We start from the raw sequence: 16,165 nt of genomic DNA on the forward strand, positions 1-16,165 counted from the left end.
CCGAGAAACCGGTCGTAAGTCGAAATGGTCGTAAGTCGAACTTTACTACTGAATATCAACAAAACATTTTTGTAATGACTTTAATGTTTTATTTTGGTATTTCATGTTTTACTTTACTTTTTATGTTGTTAGTACTGTATTTTATACTGTAAGGTTTAGGATAAACACTGTGTACAACACAAATAGTTGTTTATTTCCCAGAAATTTGGCATAAAAATCACGGTCGTAAGTCGAGCAGGTCGTAAGTCGGATGGTAGGTGTATATAGTATATATATGTATATATATCCTAGGTAGTAGGTTGGTAGACAGCAACCGCCCAGGGAGGTATACCATCCTGCCAAGAGAGTACAAAACGAAAGCCTGTAACTGTTTTACATGATGGTAGGATTGCTGGTGTCCTTTTTTCTGTCTCATAAACAAGCAAGATTTCAGGTACGTCTTGCTACTGCTACTTACACTTAGGTCACACTACACATACATGTACAAGCATATATATACTACACACACATCTCTGGGTTTTCTGATAACATGAACGTAGATAAGTATGTTTATGGAGCAACTTGCAATGTGAACAGACTGACTGATGTTGTAGTGGCCAGGCTTAGGCTTGGTTACAAGTACTTCTGGCAGTTTGGGAGACACACAGATGATGATCAAACTAAATGTAAATTATGTGATCAGGCATATGGTCACTCTCTTGAACACTATGTGCTTAATTGTCCACTTATTGAGGAATACAGAGACAGACAGTATAATAACCTATGTGACATGTCAAGATATCTTATTAATGAAAATAAGATACCAGATATACTAAGCAAATTTCCTAAATTTGCTTGTAACAGATAAGTGGAACTATAGATATGTAGATATAAATCCATATGTATTCCTGTTAATCCCTTTGGGGCCTAGTTCCTAGGCCTTTTGTGTATCCATATGTCTCGCTACCATTCCACAGGATGGATATGGGGTGCACAATAAACTAGCCACTTCGGTGGCAAAATCTAAAAAAAAAAAAAATCTTGTTATTTCCTCTTATCTCCATGGGGAAGTGGAGCAGAATTCTTCCACCGTAAGCCATGCATGTTGTAAGAGGCGACTAAAGTGCTGGGAGCAAGGGGCTAGTAACCCCTTCTGTATAAATTACTAAATTTAAGGAGAGAAACTTTTGTTTTTCTTTTTGGACCACCCTGCCTCGGTGGGATACGGCCGGTTTGTTGAAAAAATATACATATATTCTAGGTAGTAGGTTGGTAGATAGCAACCGCCCAGGGAGGTACTACTGTCCTGCCAAGCGAGTAAAACGAACGCCTGTAATTGTTGTACATGATGGTAGGATTGCTGGTGTCCCTTTTTCTGTCTCAAACATGCAAGATTTCAGGTACATCTTGCTACTTCTACTTACACTTAGGTCATACTACACATACATGTACAAGCATATATATACATACCCCTCTGGGTTTTCTTCTATTTTCTTTCTAGTTCTTGTTCATTTCCTCTCATCTCCATGGGGAAGTGGAACAGAATTCTTTGTCCGTAAGCCATGCGTGTCGTAAGAGGCAACTAAAATGCTGGGAGCAAGGGGCTAGTAACCCCTTCTCCTGTATATATTACTAAATTTAGAAGGAGAAACTTTAGTTTTTCCTTTTGGGCCACCTCACTTCAGTGGGATACGGCTGGTGCGTTGAAAGAAGAATAATATATATACAGGAGGGCCCCGCTTTACGGCGTTTCACTTTACGGCGTTCCGCTAATACGGTCATTTCAAATTATGACCAAAACTCGCTATACGGCTCCCCCCACCTGACTTTCTAATATGGTCACCGTGCCCCACCCTGTTTGTTTACATTCTTCGTGAGCTCAGTAAGCACTAAGTCTCTCCATTTTGTCTGGAAACTTCAAAATTTCAAATGTTTTTAAAACTTATTTCATATTTTATATATACTCTGATAATTATACTTTTGTATACCTGTACTTAAATAAACTTACATACTGTGCTGGCATGCAGGTACACATTAAAATCAGTAAGAGTGTCTTATGTCTCCAGACATCATATTTGTAATGATTATAATAATCATCGAGTCATTTAAATGTCGTATATTACGTTAAATACACATTTTCATTAATCCATCTATGATATTTTTTCAAAATTATATAATAAACACGATACATAACATGAAAAGATGATAAATACACCCCACAATAGAATAAATAAACAAATATGAGATGTGGTAGCCAGATAACTTGTACAAGTGATGCCAAGAATAACATTTTCTCTAATCTAACATAAGAGAAAATGTGTTACTGGGGGTAACTGTAGAAAATTATTCCTTTCGTATGTATGTAAGTAAGTTTATTCAGGTATACACAAATACAGTTACATAGATTATCATACATAACATATGTGTAGAGAACCTAGGATAACCCAAAAAAGTCAGTGACTTATTTCCATTGCCTTCACTCAGAGCATCATTTCTTCTCAAAATGATGTTACATGAGAATGGGAGTGTTCTTCTTTATTTATTCTACCGTATCAATGTAGAGACAGCCTGTACACAATGTAACTTGTACACAAACCAGACGTGTACACTTTGTTTACAAAACTTACCTTCGCCTGGTTTGTTTACATAACTCTGCGCCTGTACTCTCTCATGCACTCCATTTCTTCTTTCTCTCATTTATTCTGCTTTTATCTCATTTACTTACTCCTGACCCTACATTAAGACTACAAATATTTTAAGGTAAGTAATGAGTGAACTGTATATACATTTTATCGCTCTGGGATGCTTAAATGTAATAGAATATTATGTGTAGGTGGGTTGGCCTGGTATGGTAGCCAGGCTGACTACCATACATACCACACTTCATTTTTTACAATGAATACTACTCATCTCACCCTATATTTTAAGGTAAGTAATGAGTGAACTGTATATACATTTCATCGCTCTGGGATGCTTAAATATCATAGAATTGTATGTGTGGGTGGGGTGGCCTGGTATGGTAGCCTGGCTGACTACCATACATACCACACTTGATTTCTTACAATAAATACTACTTGTCTCACCCTGGATTAAGACTATAAACATTTTAAGGTAAGTAATGAGTGCACTATGTGTGTATTGTACTTTTTTATTGTGTTTTGATGCCTGGTTCTATTGCTAACTTAATATATGTTAGTGTAAACTTGTTATCTAGTGTTTGTATGCATTTGTAAGTGGAAAAAAAGGGTGTTCCACTTTACGGCGGTTTCCGCTTTACGGCGGTAGCCTGGAACCTAACCAGCTGTATAAGTGGGGCCCTCCTGTATATAGTTTGTGTTCTTGGTGCAATTTCTGCATTGGCAATTTTGCCCAATTTGAATCCTATTTCAAGCAAATTCCACTGCTCCAAATTGACCAATATATTAAGCTATTTTGCTAGTATGCCTTCCATTTTATCAACTGAGCACATTCTATCAGCTCCCTTTTATAGCAGAGTTGGTGTCATAGTATAGTTGATACCATAGCAAACTTGCTACCATAGTATAGTTGCTACCATAGTATAGTTGCTGCCATAGTATAGTTACTACCATAGTATAGTTGCTGCCACAGTATAGTTGCTGCCATAGCATAGTTGCTACCATAGTACAGTTGCTACCATACTTATTATACACTAACCAGATTATAAAGATTAGCGAGTACTATATTGTTACTATTCAGTGAAATGATCAAGAATCAAACCCATGGTACAAGATTACCAATTTATAATGTTACATTAGTTGATAAAAAATTCTTATCAATATAGTACAGTATCGCTAAAAATTCAGTCATGCAAACTTCAAAGTATTGTTTATTAAAGTTTTATTTTCCTTCTCAATAGGAAAATTATAAGGCAAACAGGTGTATAAAGAATCCAGTTAGAAAATAAATAAATCTTTCAATGCACCAGCCATATCCCACCGAGGCAGGGTGGCCCAAAAAGAAAAACAAGAGTTTCTCTTTTTAACTTTAGTAATGTATACAGAAGAAGGGGTTACTAGCCCCTTGCTCCCGGCATTTTAGTCCCCTCTTAAGTGAATGGATACTCAAGTCAACTTAACTTACTCCCTTGCAGCATTCCTTCGATTCTTTGGAAAGTGATTTTGGGTATGAGACATTATGATCAGTTATGGCAGCAAAAAGTTCCTCCTCATCCTCGCCATCAAACGGTGGCTGCCCAACCAGCATTTCATACAGTAGTACGCCATACGCCCACCAGTCCACACTCTTGCCATATGGTTGATATAATATTATCTGGAAAATGCATTAGAAAATTTGTCATTTAAATATGATTCTGGTTCTAAATGTTTTATTGACTTGGCAATGTTTAAATGCTTAGTATTCAAACATTACAAGCTGAGTAATGATTTTGATTATATTTTCAGAAATAAATACCAAACCCATACTGGTGATAAAGCTTTAACATTATTTTACTGTACCTATATCAACAATATTGAAGTAATTATAATTATACACCAGATCTCTATTAGTGAGAGTTTGAATGGTGCAAATTTCAATTTAGTGAAAAAATTAATTAATGCCAGTTTTTTCCCCAAACTCTTCAAATCATTCTGAAAAATTATGTATAATTCGAATAGTTCGACCACTTCATGGGATTCATTTCTTGCACTAATCAAGACCTACCTGTTTGTGGTTATACATAACTTAAGTTGCTACACAATAATGACAGATTTTCAACACAAACCTCTGGAGCAATATAATCTGGTGTTCCACAGAATGTCTTGGTAGTTTTCTCTCCTGAAATACCTTCCTTGCACATGCCAAAATCAGCAATCTTGATATGTCCATCTTGATCCAAGAGTACATTGTCCAATTTCAGGTCACGGTAAACAATGCTGCGAGAGTGGAGGTAGAACATTCCAATGGCAATCTCTGCTGCATAGAACCTGTCAGGAATTAATCTATTAGTATAAAGGACATCAAGGTGGCGAGAGACTCATTCAAAAACATGAAAACATGTTTTAATATACAGTTTTAAATTAAACTAAATTATTGTAAATATGTTTCTGAGGTAGTTCAAGATGCAGTTAGCAATGTAGTATTAATAAACTAAGAAGTTAAACCACAGTGTAATTAAATGAACAGAAGGTGGTGATAGGTAACAATGGGACCAGACTGTGGGAGCAGAGACTCCCAGAATCGTCTTCAGGTAGCAACCTACCATCTCAAAATCTCGGCAACATTGTGTTACTCTTGTCCCAAAGGGAGGAGGTAAAAAAAAAAATACTGTAGGGGGATTTAATGAGAATTTGGAGGGGCTGACAAGTACAGTACAGCCTCTCCTCACTTAGTGACATACTCATTTACCGAAGACACGGACTTACAACAGGCTCTCTGACCAGTGTGCATACCTAAATAATGTATATTAGAGCTGATTTCCTCTATTTTGTTTATTACATGTATAGTACATTACTGTACGTATAAACATTTAAAAATATACCAGAAATGTTGTAAATGGTGCAAAGGTGACATTAAAACAATACTAAAGATGGTTGACACAAACCCACTACCATTACAGTATGCTCCTCACTTAGTGACGAATTCATTTACCAACGTGGTCTTAGGAACGGAACTCCATCATTAACCCTTTGAGGGTTTCGGCCGTACTAGTACTGCTTATGACCCAGGGTTTTTGACGTACTAGTACGCCTAAATTCTAGCGCCCTCAAATCTAGTGGGAGAAAGCTGGTAGGCCTACATATGAAAGAATGGGTCTATGTGGTCAGTGTGCACAGTATAAAAAAATCCTGCAGCACACAGTGCATAATGAGAAAAAAAAACTGACCGTTTTTTTGGAATAAAACAGCGACTTTGCACTGTATTTTCGTATGGTATTTATTGTTGTATTCTAGTTTTCTTGGTCTCATTTTATAGAATGGAAGACATATTACAGAAATTGAGATAATTTTGACTGGTTTTACAATGAAAAGTAGCTTGAAATTGAGCTCAAAGTAGCAGAAATGTTCGATTTTTACCAAAGTTCAAAAGTAAACAAATCATGCCAAGCATCCAATACACATCAACTGGCGAGTCTAATATTCTTTTTTTCACTAATGCAGTAGTCTGCATAACAGTAAATCTTCTATTTTTTGTGAGAATAAAAATTCAAAGTGGAAAGCAAAAGAATGTAAGAGGGGCCTTGAGACGTGACTAATGAACAAAGGAAATGTCATTTTAGTGCCAGGAATGTCTTTCTTGTTTATTCTGGACCCTATTCGGAAATTGGCATCTTTGGAAATTTGTGTGAAATTGGCAAAATTGCTAAATTCTGACCACTGTACTGGATAGTTGAAATTGGTAAATGGGTGGTTTCTTGCACTCATTCGATAGAAAAAATGAAGTTCTAGTGAAATATTCATGTTTTCTGTCGACTAGTGCAGTGGAATTGGCCAAAAATGGGGCTCACAGTGGGCAAAATCACCGATGCATAAACATCGTCGAGACCGCTAACTTCACGAGAGCATAATTCCCTAAGTTTTCCATCAAATTTCATAATTTTGGTGTCATTATGATCGGGAAAAGATTCTCTATCTTTTCATAAGAATAATTTGGCCGACCCTGAGAACGAGTCTCGGAGAGGGCCTGTCGACCCTCAAAGGGTTAAGTGTGGAGAGACTGTATATACAAGTTTTTCCTCGTTTTATGCAGATTCACTATGTGCAAAGTTGCTTATATGTAGCAACCCTATTTCTACCAAGAATTTTCTCCGATACAAAAAATTATTATGAAAATGAAGCAGGTCATTCATGCACAATCACTCAAGCTCAATATCTCATTAAATATCCATCTAAACTACTTTATACTAATGTTCACAGAAAAAAATAATAAAAAGAAAACATTTCGGGGGAGGGAATCCATTGAGCCTATGTAGTGGTGAGTGAGTGAGGGTGTCTTGCAACATCCTGTGCTTCATAATATATATATATATATATATATATATATATATATATATATATATATATATATATATATATATATATATATATATATATATATATATATTATATATATATATATATATTATATATTTAATATATATTATATATTTAATATTATATATTTACCAAAACTGTTGTCCAGAGGGCTGAGGAAGGGTTGTTGAGGTGGTTCGGACATGTAGAGAGAATGAAGGCGGGGTAGGGGTCGGCCTAGGAAAGGTTGGAGAGAGGGGGTAAAGGAGGTTTTGTGTGCGAGGGGCTTGGACTTCCAGCAGGCATGCATGAGCGTGTTTGATAGGAGTGAATGGAGACAAATGGTTTTTAATACTTGACGTGCTGTTGGAGTGTGAGCAAAGTAACATTTATGAAGGGGTTCAGGAAACGCAGGCCGGACTTGAGTCCTGGAGATGGGAAGTACAGTGCCTGCACTCTGAAGGAGGGAGGGGTGTTAATGTTGCAGTTTAAAAACTGTAGTGTAAACCACCCTTCTGGCAAGACAGTGATGGAGTGAATGATGGTGAAAGTTTTTCTTTTTTGGGCCACCCTGCCTTGGTGGGAATCAGCCAGTGTGATAATAAAAAAAAATATTTAAATAAATAATTTTTTTTTTCCCCCAACAAGTCGGCCGTCTCCCACCGAGGCAGGGTGACCCAAAAAGAAAGAAAATCCCCAAAAAGAAAATACTTTCATCATTCAACACTTTCACCTCACTCACACAATCACTGTTTTTGCAGAGGTGCTCAGAACACAACAGTTTAGAAGCATATACGTATAAAGATACACAATATATCCCTCCAAATTGCTAATATCCCAAAACCCCTCCTTTAGAGTGCAGGCACTATACTTCCCATTTCCAGGACTCAAGTCCGGTTATATAAAATAACCGGTTTCCCTGAATCCCTTCACTAAATATTACCCTGTTCACACTCCAACAGATCGTCAGGCTCCAAATACCATTTGTCTCCATTCACTCCTATCTAACACTCTCACGCACGCTTGCTGGAAGTCCAAACCCCTTGCCCACAACACCTCCTTTACCCCCTCCCCCCAACCTTCTCGAGGATGACCCCTACCCCGCCTTCCTTTCCCTACAGATTTATACGCTCTCCATGTCATTCTACTTTGATCCATTCTCTCTAAATGACCAAACCACCTCGACAAACCCTCTTCAGCCCTCTTAACTAATACTTTTATTAACTCCACACCTTCTCCTAATTTCCACACTCCGAATTTTCTGCATAATATTTACACCACACATTGCTCTTAGACAGGACATCTCCACTGCCTCCAACCACCTCCTTGCTGCAGCATTTACAACCCAAGCTTCACACCCATATAAGAGTGTTGGTACTACTATACTTTCATATATTCCCTTCTTTGCTTCCATAGATAACACTTTTTGTCTCCACATATACCTCAACGCAACACTCACCTTTTTTCCCCTCATCAATTCTATGATTAACCTCATCCTTCATAAATCCATCCACTTACACGTCAACTCCCAAGTATCTGAAAACATTCACTTCTTTCATACTCCTCCTCCCCAATTTGATATCCAATTTTTCTTTATCTAAATCATTTGATACTCTCATCAACCTTGTTTCAAAAAATTCCATGTATAGGTTACTAAGAACAGGTGAAAGAGGATTTCCCATTGCCATACCAAACTTCTGAGTGTAAAATTTATCATTAAATACAAATTTTGCATCAACAATGCAAAGTTTAATAAGTTTAATGATAGTAGGAACTGGCAATGGTAAATCATAGTTAACGAGTTCTTCAGATAAGAAACTTAATAAATCATCAACAGGAACTTTCGTAAACAAGGAAGTAACATCAAAACTAACCATGTTAAAATCATTTAGGTCAGTCAAGGAGCTTAATTTATCAACCAAGTCTATGTTATTTTTAACATTAAAGTTAGAAATTTTGCCAACAATAGGGCACAAAATATCAACAAGCCATTTGGATAATTTATATGAAACTGACCCTATGGAGCTAATAATTGGTCTGACTGGATTCCCTGGTTTGTGTGTTTTTATTAGTCCATACATGTAGTGGCAAAAGATGGATTAGTGGGAAGTAAATTGTTTGACTAATTCATCTTTGCCTTTCAGCAGAAGTTTTATTGTTTTATTGAAATTGCTGTTACTTGGTTTCTGAGGATTTTTCTAAGTTTAGAATGGGTTTCAGTATCATCTAAGAAGATTATCTTAGATGATGCTGGGAAACCTATTCTAAACTTCAGGAAAAACTTCTAAGAAACTGTTCTAACAGCAAATTTCCTAATAAAACATAAAACTACTGAAAGGCAAAGATGAATTAGTCAAACAATTTACTCCACTAATCCATCTTTGCCTACATGTATGGACTAATAAAAACACACAAACCAGAATCCAGTCGAACCAATTATTACTCCCATAAGTCAAGGTTTCTATCAAATTATCAAATAACTTGTTCGATATTTTGAGCCTATTGTTACAAAATTTCTAACCAATGTTAAAAATAACATAGAACTTGTTGAATGAAATTAAGCTGCTGACCAAATGACCTAACAATGGTTAGTTTTGATGTTACTTCACTTGTTTACGTAAAGCTTCCTGTTGATGTTTATTAAGTTTCTTATCTGAAGAACTCGTTAACTATGATTTACCACCAGTTCCTACTATCATTAAACTTGATAAACTTTGCATTGTTGATGCCCCATGCTGTTTAATGATAAATTTACACTGAAGAACTTTGGTATGCAATGGGAAACCCTCTTTCACCTGTTCTAATAACTATACATGGAAATTTTGAAACAAGGTACATGCTACAATCCTCCTAATAGAGCTAAATGGTTCGATGATGTTGATGATATTTTGTGTCTTGTTAAAAATGCCCAAAAGATATACACCATTTCCTTGGAAAATTAAATAGCTTAGCCCATTCAAGTAAACTTTACTGTTGAGTTTGAAGAAAATAACTCATTGCCTTTTCTAGATGTTTTAATTATTAAGGGTAATAATGAATTCAAATTTAAAATTTACAGAAAAACCTACTAATAACTGTTCCTATGTCCACTATTATTCCTCGCATCAAGATAGAGTCAAACAGTCTGTTTTCTCATCAATGTTTCTGAGAAAGCTTCTGAATTTGTAGTCCTGAGTTCATAGATGAGGAAATATCCAAAATTTATGAAATAGGTAATGATTTAAAATACCCAAGAAATGTAATTGATAAATCTTTTAAAGTTGCCAGAAATACTTTTTACAATCCAAAAAGGGACAACCAGCCTTATTCAAATAAAAATATGTTGGTTCTCCCTTACCATAAAGAAAACTTGGTTGATATGCCTTCTCTTCTTAAGACTTTTAATATTAAAGTTGTATTCAAAAATCTCGATACAGTAAAAAACTTTTTGATAAAGAATTCCCCCAAAATGCTGATGGATGTGTCTATAAGATTCCTTATAAAATTTGTGATAAAGTTTATTCACAGGTCAAACTGGTAAAAATCTCGAACTAAGATTAAAACAACATAAATATAGCATTAGAACTGGACAAGATTCCAATGCTCTATTTATTCATGTAAGAGATTTTAACCATCCAGAATGATTTTCAAAAAGTTGAGAAGGTAGTATCAAGCAAGTCCATGGTCGACAGGAATATAATTGAATCTTGTTTCATAAAAAGCAGTTTTGACAATAATATGAATATTTCCTTTGGTTTATATAAATTAGATCCATTTATAATTAATAGAATTTGGGAAGAATTTAATAATACACTGGACAAATAATCTTTAAAATTTCTTATTTCTTAGGGTAGAATAGTTTGTAGGGGTGAGTTGTGCCAAGGACCTTTCAAGTTGGCTACTTGCACATCACGTGTTTAAACCGTTGTGGGATCTGACAGTGAGGTGCCGACCAGACCCTTATATAGCTTCCTTGGATGCTTTACTTTCATAGTTCCTTGATAATGTGAGTAGTCACTGAAAGCGCTTGGAATTTCTCTATTCTTTCCAGAGTGGTTGTTTTGCATATATATATATATATATATATATATATATTTATATATATATATATATATATATATATATATATATAATATATATTATATATATATATATAATATATATATATATATATTATATATATATATATATATTATATATTATATATATATATATTATATATATATATATATATATATATATATATATATATATAATAAATATATATCTAATATATATATATATATATATATATATATATATAATATATATAATATATATTATATATATATATATATATATATATATATATATATATATATATATATATATATATATATATATATATATATAATTTTTTTTTTTTTTTTTTTTTTTTTTTTTTTTTTTTTTTCCAACAAGTCAGCCATCTCCCACCGAGGCAGGGGTGACCCAAAAAAGGAAGAAAATCCCCAAAAAGAAAATACTTTCAGCATCATTCAACACTTTCACCACACTCACACATTATCACTGTTTTTGCAGAGGTGCTCAGAATACAACAGTTTAGAAGCATATACGTATAAAGATACACAACATATCCCTCCAAACTGCCAATATCCCAAACCCCTCCTTTAAAGTGCAGGCATTGTACTTCCCATTTCCAGGACTCAAGTCCGACTATATGAAAATAACCGGTTTCCCTGAATCCCTTCACTAAATATTACACTGCTCACACTCCAACAGATCGTCAGGTCCCAAGTATCATTCGTCTCCATTCACTCCTATCTAACACGCTCATGCACGCTTGCTGGAAGTCCAAGCCCCTCGCCCACAAAACCTCCTTTACCCCCTCTTTCCAACCCTTTCGAGGACGACCCCTACCCCTCCTTCCTTCCCCTATAGATTTATATGCTTTCCATGTCATTCTACTTTGATCCATTCTCTCTAAATGACCAAACCACCTCAACAACCCCTCTTCTGCCCTCTGACTAATGCTTTTATTAACTCCACACCTTCTCCTAATTTCCACACTCCGAATTTTCTGCATAATATTTACACCACACATTGCCCTTAGACAGGACATCTCCACTGCCTCCAACCGTCTCCTCGCTGCTGCATTTACCACCCAAGCTTCACATCCATATAAGAGTGTTGGTACTACTATACTTTCATACATTCCCTTCTTTGCCTCCATAGATAACGTTTTTTGACTCCACATATACCTCAACGCACCACTCACCTTTTTTCCCTCATCAATTCTATGATTAACCTCATCCTTCATAAATCCATCCGCCGACACGTCAACTCCCAAGTATCTGAAAACATTCACTTCTTCCATACTCCTCCTCCCCAATTTGATATCCAATTTTTCTTTATCTAAATCATTTGATACCCTCATCACCTTACTCTTTTCTATGTTCACTTTCAACTTTCTACCTTTACACACATTCTCAAACTCATCCACTAACCTTTGCAATTTTTCTTTAGAATCTCCCATAAGCACAGTATCATCAGCAAAAAGTAACTGTGTCAATTCCCATTTTGAATTTGATTCCCCATAATTTAACCCCACCCCTCTCCCGAACACCCTAGCATTTACTTCTTTTACAACCCCATCTATAAATATATTAAACAACCATGGTGACATTACACATCCCTGTCTAAGACCTACTTTTACCGGGAAGTATTTTCCCTCTCTTCTACACACCCTAACCTGAGCCTCACTATCCTCATAAAAACTCTTAACAGCATTTAGTAACTTACCACCTATTCCATATACTTGCAACATCTGCCACATTGCTCCTCTATCCACTCTATCATATGCCTTTCCTAAATCCATAAATGCAATAAAAACTTCCCTACCTTTATCTAAATACTGTTCACATATATGCTTCAATGTAAACACTTGATCTACACATCCCCTACCCACTCTGAAGCCTCCCTGCTCATCCGCAATCCTACATTCTGTCTTACCTCTAATTCTTTCAGTTATAACCCTACCGTATACTTTTCCTGGTATACTCAGTAAACTTATTCCTCTATAATTTTTACAATCTCTTTTGTCCCCTTTCCCTTTATATAAAAGGACTATACATGCTCGCCAATCCTAGGTACCTTCCCCTCTTTCATACATTTATTAAACAAAAGTACCAACCACTCCAACACTATATCCCCCTGCTTTTAACATTTCTGTCATGATCCTATCAGTTCCAGCTGCTTTACCCCCTTTCATTCTATGTAATGCCTCACGTACCTCCACCACACTTACATTCTGCTCTTCTTCACTCCTAAAAGATGGTATACCTCCCTGGCCAGTGCATGAAATTACCGTCTCCCTTTCTTCCTCAACATTTAAAAGTTCCTCAAAATATTCTCGCCATCTACCTAATACCTCCCTTTCCCCATCTACTAATTCCCCTACTCTGTTTTTAACTGACAAATCCATACTTTCCCTAGGCTTTCTTAACTTGTTTAACTCACTCCAAAATTTTTTCTTATTTTCTTTAAAATTTCTTGACAGTGCCTTTCCCACTCTATCATCTGCTCTCCTTTTGCACTCTCTCACCACTCTCTTCACCTTTCTTTTACTCTCCATATACTCTGCTCTTCTTATAACACTTCTGCTTTGTAAAAACCTCTCATAAGCTACCTTTTTCTCTTTATCACACCCTTTACTTCATCATTCCACCAGTCACTCCTCTTTCCTCCTGCCCCCACCCTCCTATAACCACAAACTTCTGCCCCACATTCTAATATTGCATTTTTAAAACTATTCCAACCCTCTTCAACCCCCACCCCCTACTCATCTTTGCACTAGCCCACCTTTCTGCCAATAGTAGCCTATATCTCACCGAACTTCTTCCTCCCTTAGTTTATACACTTTCACCTCCCTCTTACTTGTTATTGCCACCTTCTCCCTTTTCTCCCATCTACTTACTCTAACTGTAGCTACAACTAAATATATATATATATATATATATGCAAAACAACCACTCTGAAAGAATAGAGAAATTCCAAGCGCTTACTCACATTATCAAGGAACTATGATAATGTGAGTAGTCACGAAAGCGCTTGGAATTTCTCTATTCTTTCAGAGTAATTACACTAATTCTGAAATCACCTGTTTACTGTGATCTTATTGCATATATATATATATATATATATATATATATATATATATATATATATATATATATATATAGAGAGAGAGAGAGAGAGAGAGAGAGAGAGAGAGAGAGAGAGAGAGAGAGAGAGAGAGAGAGAGAGAGAGAGAGAGAGAGAGAGAGAGAGAGATATAGAGAGAGATATAGAGAGATATATAGAGAGATATATAGAGAGATATAGAGAGATACAGAGAGATACAGAGAGATACAGAGAGATACAGAGAGATACAGAGAGATACAGAGAGATACAGAGAGATACAGAGAGATACAGAGAGATACAGAGAGATACAGAGAGATACAGAGAGATACAGAGAGATACAGAGAGATATAGAGAGATATAGAGAGATATATAGAGAGAGAGATATATAGAGAGAGAGAGATATATAGAGAGAGAGAGATAGATATAGAGAGAGATTATATATATATATATAATATATATATAATATATTTATATATATATATATATATATATATATATTATATATATATATATATAGAGAGAGAGAGAGAGAGAGAGAGAGAGAGAGAGAGAGAGAGAGGAGAGATGAGAGAGAGAGAGAGAGAGAGAGAGAGAGGCGAGAGAAGAGAGAGAGAGAGATATATATATATATATATATATATATATATATATATATATATATATATATATATATATATATATATAATGAGAGAGAGAGAGAGAGAGATATAGAGAGAGAGATATAGAGAGAGAGATATAGAGAGAGAGATATAGAGAGAGAGATATAGAGAGAGATAGAGAGAGAGAGAGATATAGAGAGAGAGAGATATATATATAGAGAGAGAGAGAGATATATAGAGAGAGAGAGAGATATATAGAGAGAGAGATATAGAGAGAGAGAGATATAGAGAGAGAGAGATATAGAGAGAGAGAGATATAGAGAGAGAGAGATATAGAGAGAGAGATATAGAGAGAGAGATATAGAGAGAGAGATATAGAGAGATATAGAGAGAGATATAGAGAGATATAGAGAGAGATATAGAGAGAGAGAGATATAGAGAGAGAGATATAGAGAGAGAGAGATATAGAGAGAGAGAGAGAGAGAGAGAGAGATATAGAGAGAGAGAGAGATATATAGAGAGAGAGATATATATATAGAGAGAGAGATATATAGAGAGAGAGAGAGATATAGAGAGAGAGAGAGAGATATATAGAGAGAGATATAGAGAGAGAGAGAGAGAGATAGAGAGAGAGATACAGAGAGAGAGAGAGATATATAGAGAGAGAGAGAGATATAGAGAGAGAGAGAGATATAGAGAGAGAGATATAGAGAGAGAGATATATATATATAGAGAGAGATAGAGAATTTTGTGAAATGTTGAGTGAGTGCATAGGGAGTTTTGAACCAAGAGAGAGAGTACTTGTGGTTGGGGATCTTAACCCTTTATCGGGGTGGGCCGAAATAATTCGGTATTGATTACGTGTTTTTGGCGCGTGTCATACTTCGCGCCCCGCGCAGCCAGCTTCCCGTTCTTTAGTTCCAACCAATCACAAGCCTTCCCTGAGTCTCTTCAGCTAAGTACAGTTCGCTTCTGCCGCCTTCCCATTGGTTGAGAGATCAAAATATAAACACTAGCGGCTTTGCTTCGAACACACGCGCATTTTTCCCTCCACCCTTGCTAATCTACTCTTGGATTATATATTCTACAATGTCGGTAAGTACTGATTGTTGTGTTTAGTGCTTACATGAATAGTTTAGGCATATTTTGATATATACCTAAAGTCCGTGTGAAGCATAATATGAGTGTAGCATGCAGTTGAAAAAAGTGCATGCATTTTAGTCCGAATTATTTCGGTATTGCGCGAGTTTCCGGGAATGTCCAATTTTAGTCAAATAAATATTTATAAAAAATTTTCAATTGCATATATGAACTCTGTAGTGGTCTGGATTTATACAGGAGGTTTCTATTGTCCTTCCAGTTCCATGAGAGGCTGTTTTATGGGGAGCAGTCGACCAGCAGGTCGAGGTATATCTGCGTTTCTGAAGACAGTGACTCAGAACCAGAGGTAGACGAACCAGAATTGCTGGATAGTGGTGA

The 16,165-nt window shown here is 35.8% G+C and overlaps 1 protein-coding gene across 4 annotated transcripts in view; it reads right to left on the reverse strand.

The window, feature by feature from the left end:
• Pkc53E (Protein C kinase 53E) overlaps positions 1–16,165 on the reverse strand; it is a 668,331-nt gene that overhangs the window by 119,686 nt on the left and 532,480 nt on the right. For all 4 annotated transcript variants that reach the window (XM_070100587.1, XM_070100586.1, XM_070100584.1 and 1 more), the window contains exons 11-12: positions 4,721–4,922; positions 4,081–4,269 (exon numbers count right to left, since the gene is read on the reverse strand). In XM_070100587.1, coding sequence (XP_069956688.1) covers positions 4,081–4,269; positions 4,721–4,922 — 391 coding nt within the window. The remainder of the gene's footprint in view (positions 1–4,080; positions 4,270–4,720; positions 4,923–16,165) is intronic.

This window comes from Cherax quadricarinatus, chromosome 73, assembly GCF_038502225.1.
Source record: "Cherax quadricarinatus isolate ZL_2023a chromosome 73, ASM3850222v1, whole genome shotgun sequence".
Lineage (NCBI taxonomy): Eukaryota > Metazoa > Arthropoda > Malacostraca > Decapoda > Parastacidae > Cherax > Cherax quadricarinatus.